A 13,052-nucleotide genomic window follows, 5' to 3' on the forward strand; every position below is an offset into this window, starting at 1 on the left:
ACAATTATTAATCTCCAGTGATTAATTAACATTGAAAAAATAACCTTTTGTTATAAATTCATCACCTTGACAGTTGAATTAAGGTATTAAATAAAGCTGTCAAACAATTAAAAATTTGATTGTGATTAGTTGCATGATTTAAAAAATCAGTCACAACTAATAGTCATTTAAATCGCACAGCTACAAACTCAAAATTATGCGCAGAAAAACTCAAAATTATTGCAGGTACTTTGTATGGTTGGGGGGTGTGTGTGTGTGTGTGTGTGTTAACATGTCAATGTACCTAGGAAGAGCAAGAGCAATTTCCTGCTGTTAATACAATTCAGCCTTTCCTCTTGGATAGTTTGGTCTTCTGGGAAAGATTCCGTTATTTAGCTGACACATGGGGACAGACTGTAACTTGCACCATAAATATATTTTAAGTGCAACAATGTCAACGATGCAAGACACTGTAGTGAAGGGAATTAGTACAACACATACCAGGCAGATTCTCCATTGCCTTGAGCCCCGCATATTGGCCTCCAAATAGCTCAATATTTTGTAGCTTACATTATCCATGAGAGAGAGAAGTTCATATTTGTGATCATGTGTTTAAGCTTATAAGCAACCTAACTTTCAAGCTACAAATACCAACCCTTTATCACTACTAATCTTCCCATTAAATGTATTTCATTGATGACCCATTCAGAAAGTAAAATTTGCCTCAAAGTACTGGCTTTGAATTTTATCTAAGACTGTTTATACTCTGGAGTTCCACTTCTGTTCAAAATTGCTGTATTCCCCTTAATCCCATTCATTACTAAAAATCACATTTACATTTTTTTTAGTTGAAAGTCTTCATGAGATGCTATATTTTTACCATTATCATTGCTTATCCATGTATCCAAAAAGTAGCAGATCCCACACAGACATAAAACACTCAAGTCCACTCCCCAAAATAAATAAATGTAATGGTCTTTACATAATAATTTATGTAATATTTATTCCTAACTTGAATTTCTATAGTTATTTTCATTGTTGCCAAAACTCCTTCAGAATCTAAAATAGTTAAGAGTCATCATAATAAGGTAGATAATTACTGCCATATGCTCAAGATGAGCAAGCCAAGGCACAGAGAGTATAAAAGGTTTTTCTAGGGTCAGAGAATGATATAGCAACTCAAGCAGCAATGTTGAAAGGTTATTGACTTTCTGAAGAAAGATAATGTGTGTGTACTTCTCCACTTTCATCATGCAATTCTCAGATCAAAAAGATCATTCAAATTAAATTCTAAAGCCTTGATAAAATACTTTATTTCATGCTAATAACTTTATTATAGTAGGGATGTGAGAGAGAGATAAGAGAAGAGTCAAAACACTAATTAACTTACCAAATTCCAAGGATAACAGCAAGCTCTTCTGCCAATAAATCAGGTATTTGGTACTGATTACTATCTGCTAACTTTATCTCATTTAGGACTGTATCATCATTTAAATCATAATTCTGTTGAAAAAGATGCATATTTTTACAAGAATGGTCAAATCATGACAATAACAATGTTAAGCGTATTTTGTAGAGCCTAATACATGCATACACCTATTTAATTATTTGCAAGTGGAATGCAGGCAGAATTTTGTAGTACAGATTTTTAGGTGCTAAGTCAATCCCTTCATATTTTGTTGATAAGGGCAAGGATTCTGCCTAGTCACATTTACCTCACATCTCTTCAGAATCCACATATACTAGACACTGAGAATAACATGCTTTGAATACAAATGCTTCTTTGAACAATGGTTTCCCCTTAGTATCTCAAAAGTACTTCTGCACAGAGTTCTGTTACTAGTACATTTTATAGGATTTTGTAGATGACAAATTCAGTAGTTATCTTTTTACTACTTGTTTTAATATAGTTCAAATATTAAGGTAGCTTTCCAGTAGGAGTATCTGGGGCAAAAAAAACCCCACCGATGTAAGATGAAAAATGATAAAGGAAAATGATAAAATTACTAATTGCAATAGTGGGAAACTGGACTTAACCCAAAAGATCCCTTCCAGCCCTATACTTTCTCCAAAGTGACAGTTGTGCTTTCTTTAAAACAGGATGGGTTTGATTTACATCAAATCGATTTAAATCATGATTTACATCAAATCTATTTAAAACATGATTTAAATCACTGGTCAGGAAGCCTTGATTTAATCACTGTTTGATACAAAAGGTGCATTCTTGTTGTTTGATATAACCTTCATACATATTATTCACAACTCAGAGACAAATGTAGGTTTCATTTTTAGTAGGTACACACTATACACTTTAAAGCAGTGATTTATTTTGATATTTTTCAGATTAATTTTGCACCTATATCAGAAAACTGAATTATGATTTGGTTATTTTATTTACCAAAGCTAATTGAAGCAGATACTTGTGAAGTCATTGGGAGGCACACTATGTCCAATTCACTAGATCTATCATGGATATTTGGGAGATGTTTTCACTACGCTGTATAAAGAGGGCATCAAATGAGCACTGCAGCCATATGTTATTAGCTTAGGGCTTTCTTCACTTTCTTCCAGATTTCTTCTCATCTTTGATTTCTTCTCTCTTCCTTGGCCTTGTAAGCCTACTGTTGTGACTGGTTTTCCCTTCTACCATACCATTCCCTCACCAGATCTCAAATCAATGGAGAGGCTATACTCAGAAACTGAACCCCATAATATTGAGCTCCTAACGTAGTCCATGACCTGTTGTGACTTGTTTATAAAACTTCTCTAAAAAGGTTACATGAATAGATTGTCTCAAATAGTATATAATTAGAAGTTGTAATCTCTATTCCATGATAATATCTTTGAACTTTAACACATCTTAAATTAAAACTATCTTTATATAGGTTGTTTTTTTAAAGCATCTTAACAAAAAATAAAAAATACCATTAAATAAAAAAGGATTTAAAAATCCTTTAAAAAAGTCATTGATTTTTATCCACCCTGCTTTAAAACATTTCTAAATTAAAGAATAGCACTATGCAATGTTAAAGATTAATAATAAAACATGTAATAAGATCCGGGTGCATCTAGGACTGATTTAAAAGGTTCAGTTCTAACCAAGTTTCCACTCATGGTTGTTTCATTGTAACAACTTCAGCTGTATGTCTGTCCATGTGAAGGTCTTTTTCTTTTCAATAGCAGACATACTATACAGGATGTCCTCGACTTGCAACGTTTCGAGTTACAACGTTTTGCACTTACAACATTTATTAACTGACACCGTTTCAATGTTGACGTCAGTTTCGACTTTACAATGCTTGATCCGACGCAACGCCACATCAGCAAACAAGTTTGCTGCGTCACCCATCTCCCTGGAGAACACCTGTCCAAACTTCCTTGGACAATTTCTTTAAAAAAGCAGAAGACAAGCCTCCAGAAAAACCTGCAGCCAAGACTCCTGAGAAGACTCCAGCCAAGAACCCTTCAAAAAGTCCAACCAAAAGCCCTTCAAAAAGTCCAGCAAAGTCCCAAGAGCCCTTCAAAAAGTCCAGCAAAGTCACATCAAAGAACTCCTTCCAAATCGATGATTGCTTTTTACAATATAAATACATTAATATAGCTATATTACTCATCTATAATTGATTGAGTTAATCAAAATTCTGGGTTATTTTTGGTTCAGGGCCTTGGTTCAGGAAGCAATCCCCCATTTATAACATTGTTTCCTATGGGAAAATCGGTTCCGAGTTACATTTCGACTTAAGATGCGGTTTTCAGGAACCAATTGTGTCGTAAGTCCAAGGACTGCTTGTATTTCATTCTAACCCAACCAGATTGAAAACAAAATGAACCAATTTTGCTCAATTTTTTAAAAAATGGTGCCAGAGACCAAGCAGAAAACTGAATTTTACAGAAAGACATGAATAACTGGAGAACAAGATTACATAATATTTTTATTGTGAATTCCTAAATACAGAGGTACATATTATGCCAGGGGCGGGCAATTATTTTGGGCAGAAGGCCGCTTACTGAGTTTTGGCAAACCCTTTGAGGGCTGCATGACAGGCAGCCCAGAGCAGATTAATATTAATTTTCTAATTTTTTTAGGGGCCCTGGAGGCTGGATAGAATGGCCTGGCGGGCCACATCCAGCCCCCAGGCCACATTTTGCCCACCCCTGTGTTATGCCCTGCTATGTAAGTGACCTGCAACCTATACATACAACCAAACTCTATACTTCTGCAGCCAAATAGCTTTCCCTGAATTCCCACTGGCTGTTATTCTCCTAAAATATGCATCATATTTTCAGACTCACATTATGAATATTAATATATAAAACACTATGCATCCACTAGCATAAGTCACTTACGACAGCCATACTTCTAATTTGTTTAGACTTCTTAAATAGATATAAGGGTACGCATCATCAAAGATTTGTTAAGTGTTTTATTCAAGTTTCCCAGTTTTTCTACGATTGTATAATTGCTATGTAGCCCTTGAAGCTCATAGCTTCTTTGGAAGAATATGTGCTCAGGCTCCTTCAACTCTGAAACCTAGCCTTTGGACTACAGAAACCCAGCCTGTCTCCCTGGTCCCACCAAGAGTTGAGTTAGCTGGCATTCTGGAGGGCGCTTACCTTCACAAAGAAATAATGAAAACAGAACTAACTGCAGCAATGTGAGCAGCCTTTCCAAAACAAGGCAGCATTTATTAGTCAACTAGAATACAGCATGAAGAGTCCTTAAATCAGCATGGCCAAGCTGATCTTAAAGATCCTAGAAGTCCTATATTTAATTTGCCCAACAGACCAGATTTTCTTAAGACCTGTTCCTCTGTCAGACCTTGGATGCCTATCACTGTGTCCCTGAGTCTGGCTACAGGCAAAATTAAATTGCCTCCTTAGACTTGGGTTTGTCTTTTGCAAGCCCAGTGGTTCCTCCTGCTCATTAAAAATTAAAATGTGCGGCTGTTGATTTAACCAAATTGCTCCTTAGATGGATAGCCGTTCTGCCCCTGATAGGCCTTTTAGAGCCAACCTGGACACTTGCATGCTGTTCAATTTCATCTTTGTTGATCCTTAGAAGTTAACTCATTTGCATTTATGGGGTATGTCTACACATGCGGCCCTATTAGTGCACAGTAAACTAATAAAAGCTGCCATACATTAATACATGTAAGCACAAGTACTATTCTATGGTGGTGTCATTTAGTGAACTGCAATGCACATGTAGATGCTGATGGGGCTAGCTAGTGCCTCAGTATGCAGACTGCCTGACAACTAGCCCCACAATGAAGCACCCTTGTGCCCCAGCCAGCCCCTGCGCAGCATGTTGAGGTGGGTCAGAGCAAACCCCAAGCTGTCAGGCTGACCTCCCATGTCTCCTGCCAGCCGGGGCTGCTTGAACCCAGCTCAATGTGCTGCAGTCCTGGGCACATGTGTAAACGCAGCACCCAGGAGCCTTAAACTCCAGTGTGAACTGTACCACTAATAGCACGTGTAGACGCGCCCAGGAAGTTGCACTATATCGGAAGGTGGAAAACCGAGGTACATATAAAAATGTAAGAAAAATTCCCTACGTTTTCAATACCCATCCTAACCTTAGTCTGTGCCTTACAAAAAACAACTAATGCCCCAAAAACAGTTCTTGTCAAAGAAATCTTAGTTAATCAATATGCCTACACTAACTACACCCCCAGTTCCCTTCCTCAATACCCCCAAAAAAGAAAGAGAAACTTTACCCTCTGTTCATAACATGGGTTTTGAAATCCTGAATTATAAAATAATAACTGTTTTCAAATACATACCTTTGTTAAATTTTCTAGGGGAGTAGGTATAGGGCTAAGTTCAAGGTGAGGAGGGGAGACACCATCTTTTCTTTGGACATCAAGAATAAGCTGGGCTACAAACTTTTCCTGAAATCGTGTCCTTTTTCCCAAAGCACCTATAGAGAAAATAAGATATGGTAGTTGACCCATTAAGAAGAAGGAGTTCTGCACCCCCACTAGAAAAAATAGTTACTTATGAGCTTCAAAAAAAACTCAGAAACAATTAAAAACTAAGTTGCAAAATCCAGGAGTAATTTGCTTTTACTAGAGCTGTGTGATGAATAACAAGCTTCTTTACTGTTTAATAATGGTATATTTATATAGTTTTACTAAAGGGAATAAATCTATAGTTTTTTTATTTTAAAAGGCACATTATTTAAGATTCAAAACTTACTTCTGAAAATCATTACATTACATCCTGTTCTTATTTAAAAAAAAAATCACAGAGTTGTTTAATTTGATTTTTAAAAACTGAACCTCTACAAACAAGAATACTGTTCTCATTTATTAAAACAGAATACTTCAAGGAGCACTAAAGGGCCAAATTTTCAAACTTGGCTGCCTAATGTTATGTTCTGTATCTCTGAACAAATATTTGTTTGTTAAAAATCATGCTATGGATTCCAAAGTTAAAGTGCTTGGCATCTACGACCCTGGCTAACCTCAACAGGAGGGATAAGCAGTAGGAAAGTCTGAAAAAATAAGGTTAAGGTAGAAATATTGGCACTAATCCCATTTACCTAATCTATTATTGCGTTTATTTTCAGTTTAAGGACATACCATTTTTTCAGGACAACAATAACCTGCCTGGTTCATAGTGAAAATGGAGAACTAAGGAACAGAAGAAACAATATAAAGGTAATGAGAGAGTTTCAGGCTACCTAGGTTTATTCATGTCTTTTCCCCTACATTTTATTACTATAATTTTATATGCTCACATTCACCAATTCCCTTGCTCAGAGCTATGCTAGGAAAGTGTCAGCAATTACATTTCATTACTATATTTACTTAATATAAGATGACCCCAAATACAGGTTGTTTATAAAGTCCTCATGCAACTTTAATAACTATGGATGTACATGGAAGCAAACTGTAAAAAGTGATTGCAAGCATAATTCATTGTTTTAACACAATACAGCATAAATTTCTAGACTTCAACATAACTGCTATCTTTTGTGATACATCATTCAGTCCAATTTTCCAACTCCCTAGTTTTTTGTCCAAGTTTCCACTTCTTACAAGCTTCCTTTTTGTGATTTAGCTTACTGAAGAGTTCCCTGCTAAGCCAAGCTGGTCTTCTGCTGTACTTATTAGGGCTGTGTGAAGCTTCAGGTGGTGATTCAACTCGGAGATCTGGCCTGATTTGGTGGCCAAATCTCCAAATCCAAATCAAATTGGGGAATCAATAAAAAAGTCTGAATCAATTCGAAGCTCTCTGAAACTTTGGGAAAGATTCAGAGAGCTTCGATGATTCAGGCAGTCCCCACCCTCTGCAGCAGGGAGCTGGAGCCAGACTTGGAGCTGGTAAGCAGGGGGTGGAGGAGAGGGGGGCTGGAGGAGGGGCAGGGCACCATGGGGAGACCTCCGCCAGGCCTGACCCCCTGCCTGCTGCCCCAGGCCCCCCAGCTCCCCCACCCGTCCCAGCTCCAAGCGTTTTAAAAAGAAGCCTCCACTCACTGGGTGCTGCCAGGTAGGGGGGGTGAATCCCACTGCCCCATGCTACGAGCCCCCATGGCTGCCATGAGCCCCCTGACCCCCCATGCTCTCCTAGGCCCCCATGGCTGCGCCACACATCCCAGCTCCAGCCCTTTAAAAAAAAAATAGAAATAACCTCCTGGACTTACCAGCTCCTTCAGTGGCCTTGGGACTTTGGTGCACTTGTGCAAGAGCCCCTCACGTGGTGGGGGGCAGTGGGCGGCAGCAGGGATCACCCATCTCTGAGCAGGAACCGGTAAGTCTGGGATTTTTTTTTTCTTAAAGGGTTGGAGCTGGGGCAGGCAGGGCAGCCATGGTGGGGGGGCTAGGGGAGCAGGTGGGGATCAGGGGGCTAGCACAGAGTCCTCCATGCAGTGTGGTGCAGCGGGGGGCAGTGCGGATCGCCACCCACCCAGCAGCACCCAGTGAGTTGGGGCTTTTTTTTTTTCCCCAAAGTGCCAGGAGTTTGGGCAGGCAGAGCAGCCACTGCTGGGACTAGGAGAGCAGGCAGGGGATGGGGCCTGTGTGCTTCAGAGATTCAGCAGCAGTCGAATCATCAACTCAGATTTGGCTGAATTGATTCGGGACAGTGACTGGAATCACCAATTCCAATCACTGTCCCCTGAATCAGCCGAATCCAAAGCGAATACTAGCCACTTCGCACAGGCCTACTACTTATTAGTCTTCCTGTGCATCAGGATGGTTTGTTCCTGCACTTTCAGTAAGCTCTCCTGGACTCCTGTCCCCCTCAGACTGGCTTTTCAGGGAATCCTACCCATGAGCTGCCCAAGTGAGTCAGAGTCTGCTTTTCTGAAGTCCAGTGTCTCTACTCTGCTGCTCTCCTTCCTTCCTTCCCTCCCTCAGGATACTGAACTTAATCACCTGATGGTCACTGCTGCCCAAGTTGCCATCCACTTCTACATTCCCCACTAATTCTTCCCTGTTTGTGAGCAGCAGGTCAAAAAGATCACAGCCCCTAGTTGGCTGCTCCAGCACTTGCACCAGGAAGTTGCCCCCAACACTCTCCAAAAACTTCCTCGATTGCCTGCGCACTGCTGTATTGCCCTCCTAGCAGACATTAGAGTGATTGAAGTCCCCCATGAAAACCAGGGTTTGTGATCAGGAAACTTCAGCTAGCTGTTTGAAGAAAGCTTCATCCAGCACTTTCTCCTGGTCTGGTGGTCTATAGCAGACCCTCACCACGACATCACCCTTGTTGCTCTCCCCTCTGACCCTAACCCAGAGACTTTCAACAGGTCTATCTCCAGTTTCATACTGGAGCTCTAAGGAATCATATGATTCTTTTACATGAAATGTAACTCCTCCTTCCCTTCTTCTTTGTCTGTCCTTCCTGAATGGTTTATATCCATCTATGACAGTGCTCCAGTCATGTCAGCTCCGCCTTAGTCTCTGTTATTCCAGTCACATCATAGTTCCATGACTGTGCAAGGGCTTCCAGTTCTTTCTGCTTGTTTCCCAGGCTCCATGCATTCATAGACAGACACCTGAGGTAGCTAGTCAACTTCCCTGATTTCTCAGAAAGTGTAAGAACACCTCTCCTGTTGTGACACCGCTCACTTTCTCCTTTACCTCAAGGCTTTGGTCTCCATCCCCTAGCAAACCTTTTTAAAGGCCTAACTAGGGCTAGTAGTTTATAGCCCTAAATCTTAAAATGGAAACCTCATTATTGGACACTAGGCCTGGGAATTAGTTTAGAATTTATAGTTTCATAGTAGTTTCATAGTTTCTAGGGTCGGAAGGCACCTGAGCAGATCATCTAGTCCGACCCCCTGCCATGGCAGGAAGAGCACTGGGGTCAAATGACCCCAGCAAGGTGGTCATCCAACCTCCTCTTAAAAACCCCCAGGGTGGGAGCCTGCACCACCTTACTTGGAAGCTGGTTCCAGACTCTAGCCGCCCTGACCGTGAAGTAGCGCCTCCTGATGTCCAACTTAAACCTTCCCTCCGCCAGCTTGTGACCATTGTTCCTGGTCACTCCTTGCGGCGCTCGGGGGAACAGGGACTCCCCCAGCGCCTGCTGATCCCCCCTAACCAGTTTATAACAGGCCACAAGATCCCCCCTCAGCCTTCTCTTTTGAAGGCTGAACAGGTTCAGGTCCCGCAACCTTTCCTCATAGGACCTACCCTGCTGTCCCTTGATCATGCGAGTGGCCCTCCTCTGGACCCTCTCGATGCTGTCCACATCCCTCTTAAAGTGCGGCGCCCAGAACTGGACGCAGTACTCCAGCTGCGGCCTGACCAGTGCCGCATAGAGGGGGAGGATCACCTCCTTGGACCTGCTCGAGATGCATCTGTGGATGCACGACAAGGTGCAGTTGGCCTTCCTAGCCGCCTCCCCACATTGCCGACTCATGTTCATCTTGGAGTCAATAATGACTCCCAGATCCTTTTCCACCTCCGTGCTGACAAGAGGGGAGTTCCCCAGCCTGTATGTATGGTGCCGATTGTTCCTCCCCAGGTGCATCACCTTACACTTGTCTGTGTTAAACCCCATCCTGTTCTCCTCCGCCCATCCTTGTAACCTATCTAGGTCCAACTGTAGCCTGTTGCTCCCCTCTATTGTGCCCACATCCCCCCACATCTTAGTGTCATCAGCAAACTTGAACAGGGTGCTTTGCACCCCCTCATCCAAATCACTGATGAAGATGTTGAACAGGGCGGGCCCAAGGACCGAGCCCTGTGGGACCCCACTTCCCACGTCCTTCCAGGTCGAGAAGGACCCATCCACTACCACCCTCTGGGTGCGACTCTCTAACCAGTTGGCGACCCATTGGACTGTATGGGTGTCTACGCCACAGTCCCCCAGCTTCCTAATGAGAATGGGGTGAGAGACAGTATCAAAAGCCTTCCTGAAGTCTAGGAAAACTATATCCACTGCCACCCCTGCATCCAATGATTTAGTGACCTGGTCGTAAAAGGCCACCAGGTTGGTCTGACAGGACCTGCCGCTGATGAACCCGTGCTGGTTGCCCCTGAGCATGCCGTTCCCTGCTGGCCCCTCCTGGATGTGTGCCAGAATAATTTTCTCGAACAGCTTGCCCAGGATCGAGGTAAGGCTGACTGGCCTGTAGTTCCCCGGGTCCTCTTTCCTCCCCTTTTTGAAGATGGGAACCACGTTGGCCCTCTTCCAGTCCTCCGGCACCTCTCCAGAGCACCACGAGTGTTCATAAAGCCGCACCAGGGGACTTGCAATGACCCCAGCCAGTTCCTTCAGGACTCTAGGATGAAGATCATCCGGGCCAGCTGACTTAAAAATGTCCAGCCCCTCCAATTTAATATAGCAAGTCCTCATAAGAATTGAACCTGAACTTTAAGTTTGATCTTGAAAAATTCTGAAGCTTTTTAAAACTTACTATTATGAAGCCAATACTGAGATGAGCTTACTATTATTCAGGTATAGCTGTTTCAACTAAATAAGACCGTTAAAAGTTGTCCTTAAAAACCTAAAGCCCCAGATAAGACTACTACTTCTCTCCGAGTATAAACCGTTCAATTAAAAGAAATCTGTAAAATGACAGCTTAGAAAAAAATCATCTCGAATCAAAATGTATATTTGTTTGTATCAAAATACTCAATGAATAATGATTGTACTCATCGATTTAATTCTGTGAAACCTCTCTCTTTTTAGAAGGAAATGCCTATTAAACTCCTTTAAAATATCTTTGCTGGAGGTTGCAAGTTTTATATTAAAAGTAGAAACCTTTTCAATGATGTAATATTCTTCCTATGCAGCCAAAATATTTGTGTTAACCAGGTTTATCTAATATGGCAACAATTCCCACATGTTCATTTAAACTGCCTTCAGGTTGGGCATCTTCACAACCATTCTAACAGACGTAGTGAGAGAAACCACAATATTTTAAGAGTTTCACAAAAACAATTTTAGTGAGAAGACAGGTAATCTCTAGGGCTATCTTAGGGCTATCTTAACCTCTGTTTAAAGTAATAATCAAGAATACTACATATACTAAATACAGCAAAACATTCTTCCTTTGAACAATGGCTTTTTTCTATGTTAAATCTGGACACTTGAATAAATGATGTCCCTAAAGCCTCTTATTAAGAAAAATGGTTATAACTGTTCTACTTGTAGTTGGAAAATAGTTGGTAAAAGCCAACTGCCATTCTATTTTATTTGTTCTTAAATTGTTAAATTTTTATAGTTTATAGTTTGATTCTCACACCAGACTCTTACTTCTTTAATAAAAATACTAAAAACAATTTAGATTAACTAAATTGCCTCATACTATCAAATTTATAGCACATTCCATACTATAAATTGAACATCCACTTAATTCAAAACATGACAGAATGCCTTGGGTTGGCTATCGCATCACGTATCATATTTAGATTTCAGACATCCAAAATCTATTGCAACCAGCTTTGTGACCACTTATTGCTTAAGTGCTAAGGAAAGTAGGGGTACATACAGACATTCAGGGAGGTTAGGGGGAGATTAAATCAAGTGAAAAATGGCCACCTGATCTAAGGCAAGTTAGGATGGGGGGATTAACAGGGGGCATCGGGGGAATTAGGAGGGTCTGCAGGGAGGGTTGGTAGGATCAGGTGAGCAAGCAAGGTCTGTAGAAAGCTTTGGGGGATTGGAGAGGCTAGTGGGGTCTGCAGGGGGGTTGGTGGGGTTTGGGAGGTTTTGACAGGATCAGGGGAGTTAGCAGGGTCTACAGGAGGCTCTCAGCCTCCTCCCCCGGACCATGAGCTATTTTTAGCCCTCTGACACTCCCCAACCCCAGATAAACAATCCCCCACCAGCAAACTTATCACCCCCATCTTGCCTACCCCTGCCCCCACTCCAACTTATTTCCTCAGCTCCTGGCACCACTGAACCAGCACCGGGAGCAGCTTGAGGGATGGGGGGGTTTGGTGGGTTTGGAGAGGGCAGGGAGGGGGAGGGATGTCTGGGGGAGAGGCAAGGGGCCAGTGGGCTAAAAACAGCCTGGTGCCCAGTTGGGAGGGGTGGGGAAGAGGCAGTTAGGAAAAGCAAAGCCCCGGTGCTGGGGCCAGCGGATGGGTTTTCCCACACGCAGGACTGTACTGGGAACAGTACAGAAGTTCAGTTATATCAGTCTTGCTGGGCCTGATCTAAAATTAGATTTCCTCCAAGGTACAGTTAACTCAGATCAGGCTGGACATTTTTAGACCAATCTAACCTTCCTGAATTTCTGTACAGTTCACACTTACATTGAGCTAACTAAGGATCTAAATGTAGGGTCCGCATCTGGGCAATCTAAGTTAGATTGGGTGGCCATTTTTAATGCGATCCCACCTCCTCGAACGTCTGCATGCTCCCTATGAGAACTGTCTGAAAATAGAGCATACAACCCAATTTGCATTTAAGTCCAATTATGTGATCAGTCACTCATGAATTAAAAAAAGGGAACAAGGGAAGAAAATGTGTAGACTAGGGGTGCACTGAGAGAGATTTTTTGGGCCATATCAGCCAATACCAATCTGACTGCCAATATGCAGCCCAGCAGCATGGAGAGTGGCGTCTGGCTGGTAAGTCTTTTGGGGGGGGGGGCGGAAGGGGCAAGG

At 42.0% G+C, this 13,052-nt stretch overlaps 1 protein-coding gene across 1 annotated transcript in view; it reads right to left on the reverse strand.

The window, feature by feature from the left end:
- The window catches only part of TTC27 (tetratricopeptide repeat domain 27), a 303,716-nt gene that overhangs the window by 214,090 nt on the left and 76,574 nt on the right, over positions 1-13,052 (reverse strand). Inside the window, exons 7-8 of the mRNA XM_019527431.1 lie at positions 5,763-5,899; positions 1,370-1,482 (exon numbers count right to left, since the gene is read on the reverse strand). Coding sequence (XP_019382976.1) covers positions 1,370-1,482; positions 5,763-5,899 — 250 coding nt within the window. The remainder of the gene's footprint in view (positions 1-1,369; positions 1,483-5,762; positions 5,900-13,052) is intronic.

The sequence above is a fragment of the Gavialis gangeticus genome, unplaced genomic scaffold (assembly GCF_001723915.1).
Source record: "Gavialis gangeticus isolate Ggan-Ray unplaced genomic scaffold, GavGan_comp1, whole genome shotgun sequence".
NCBI lineage: Eukaryota > Metazoa > Chordata > Crocodylia > Gavialidae > Gavialis > Gavialis gangeticus.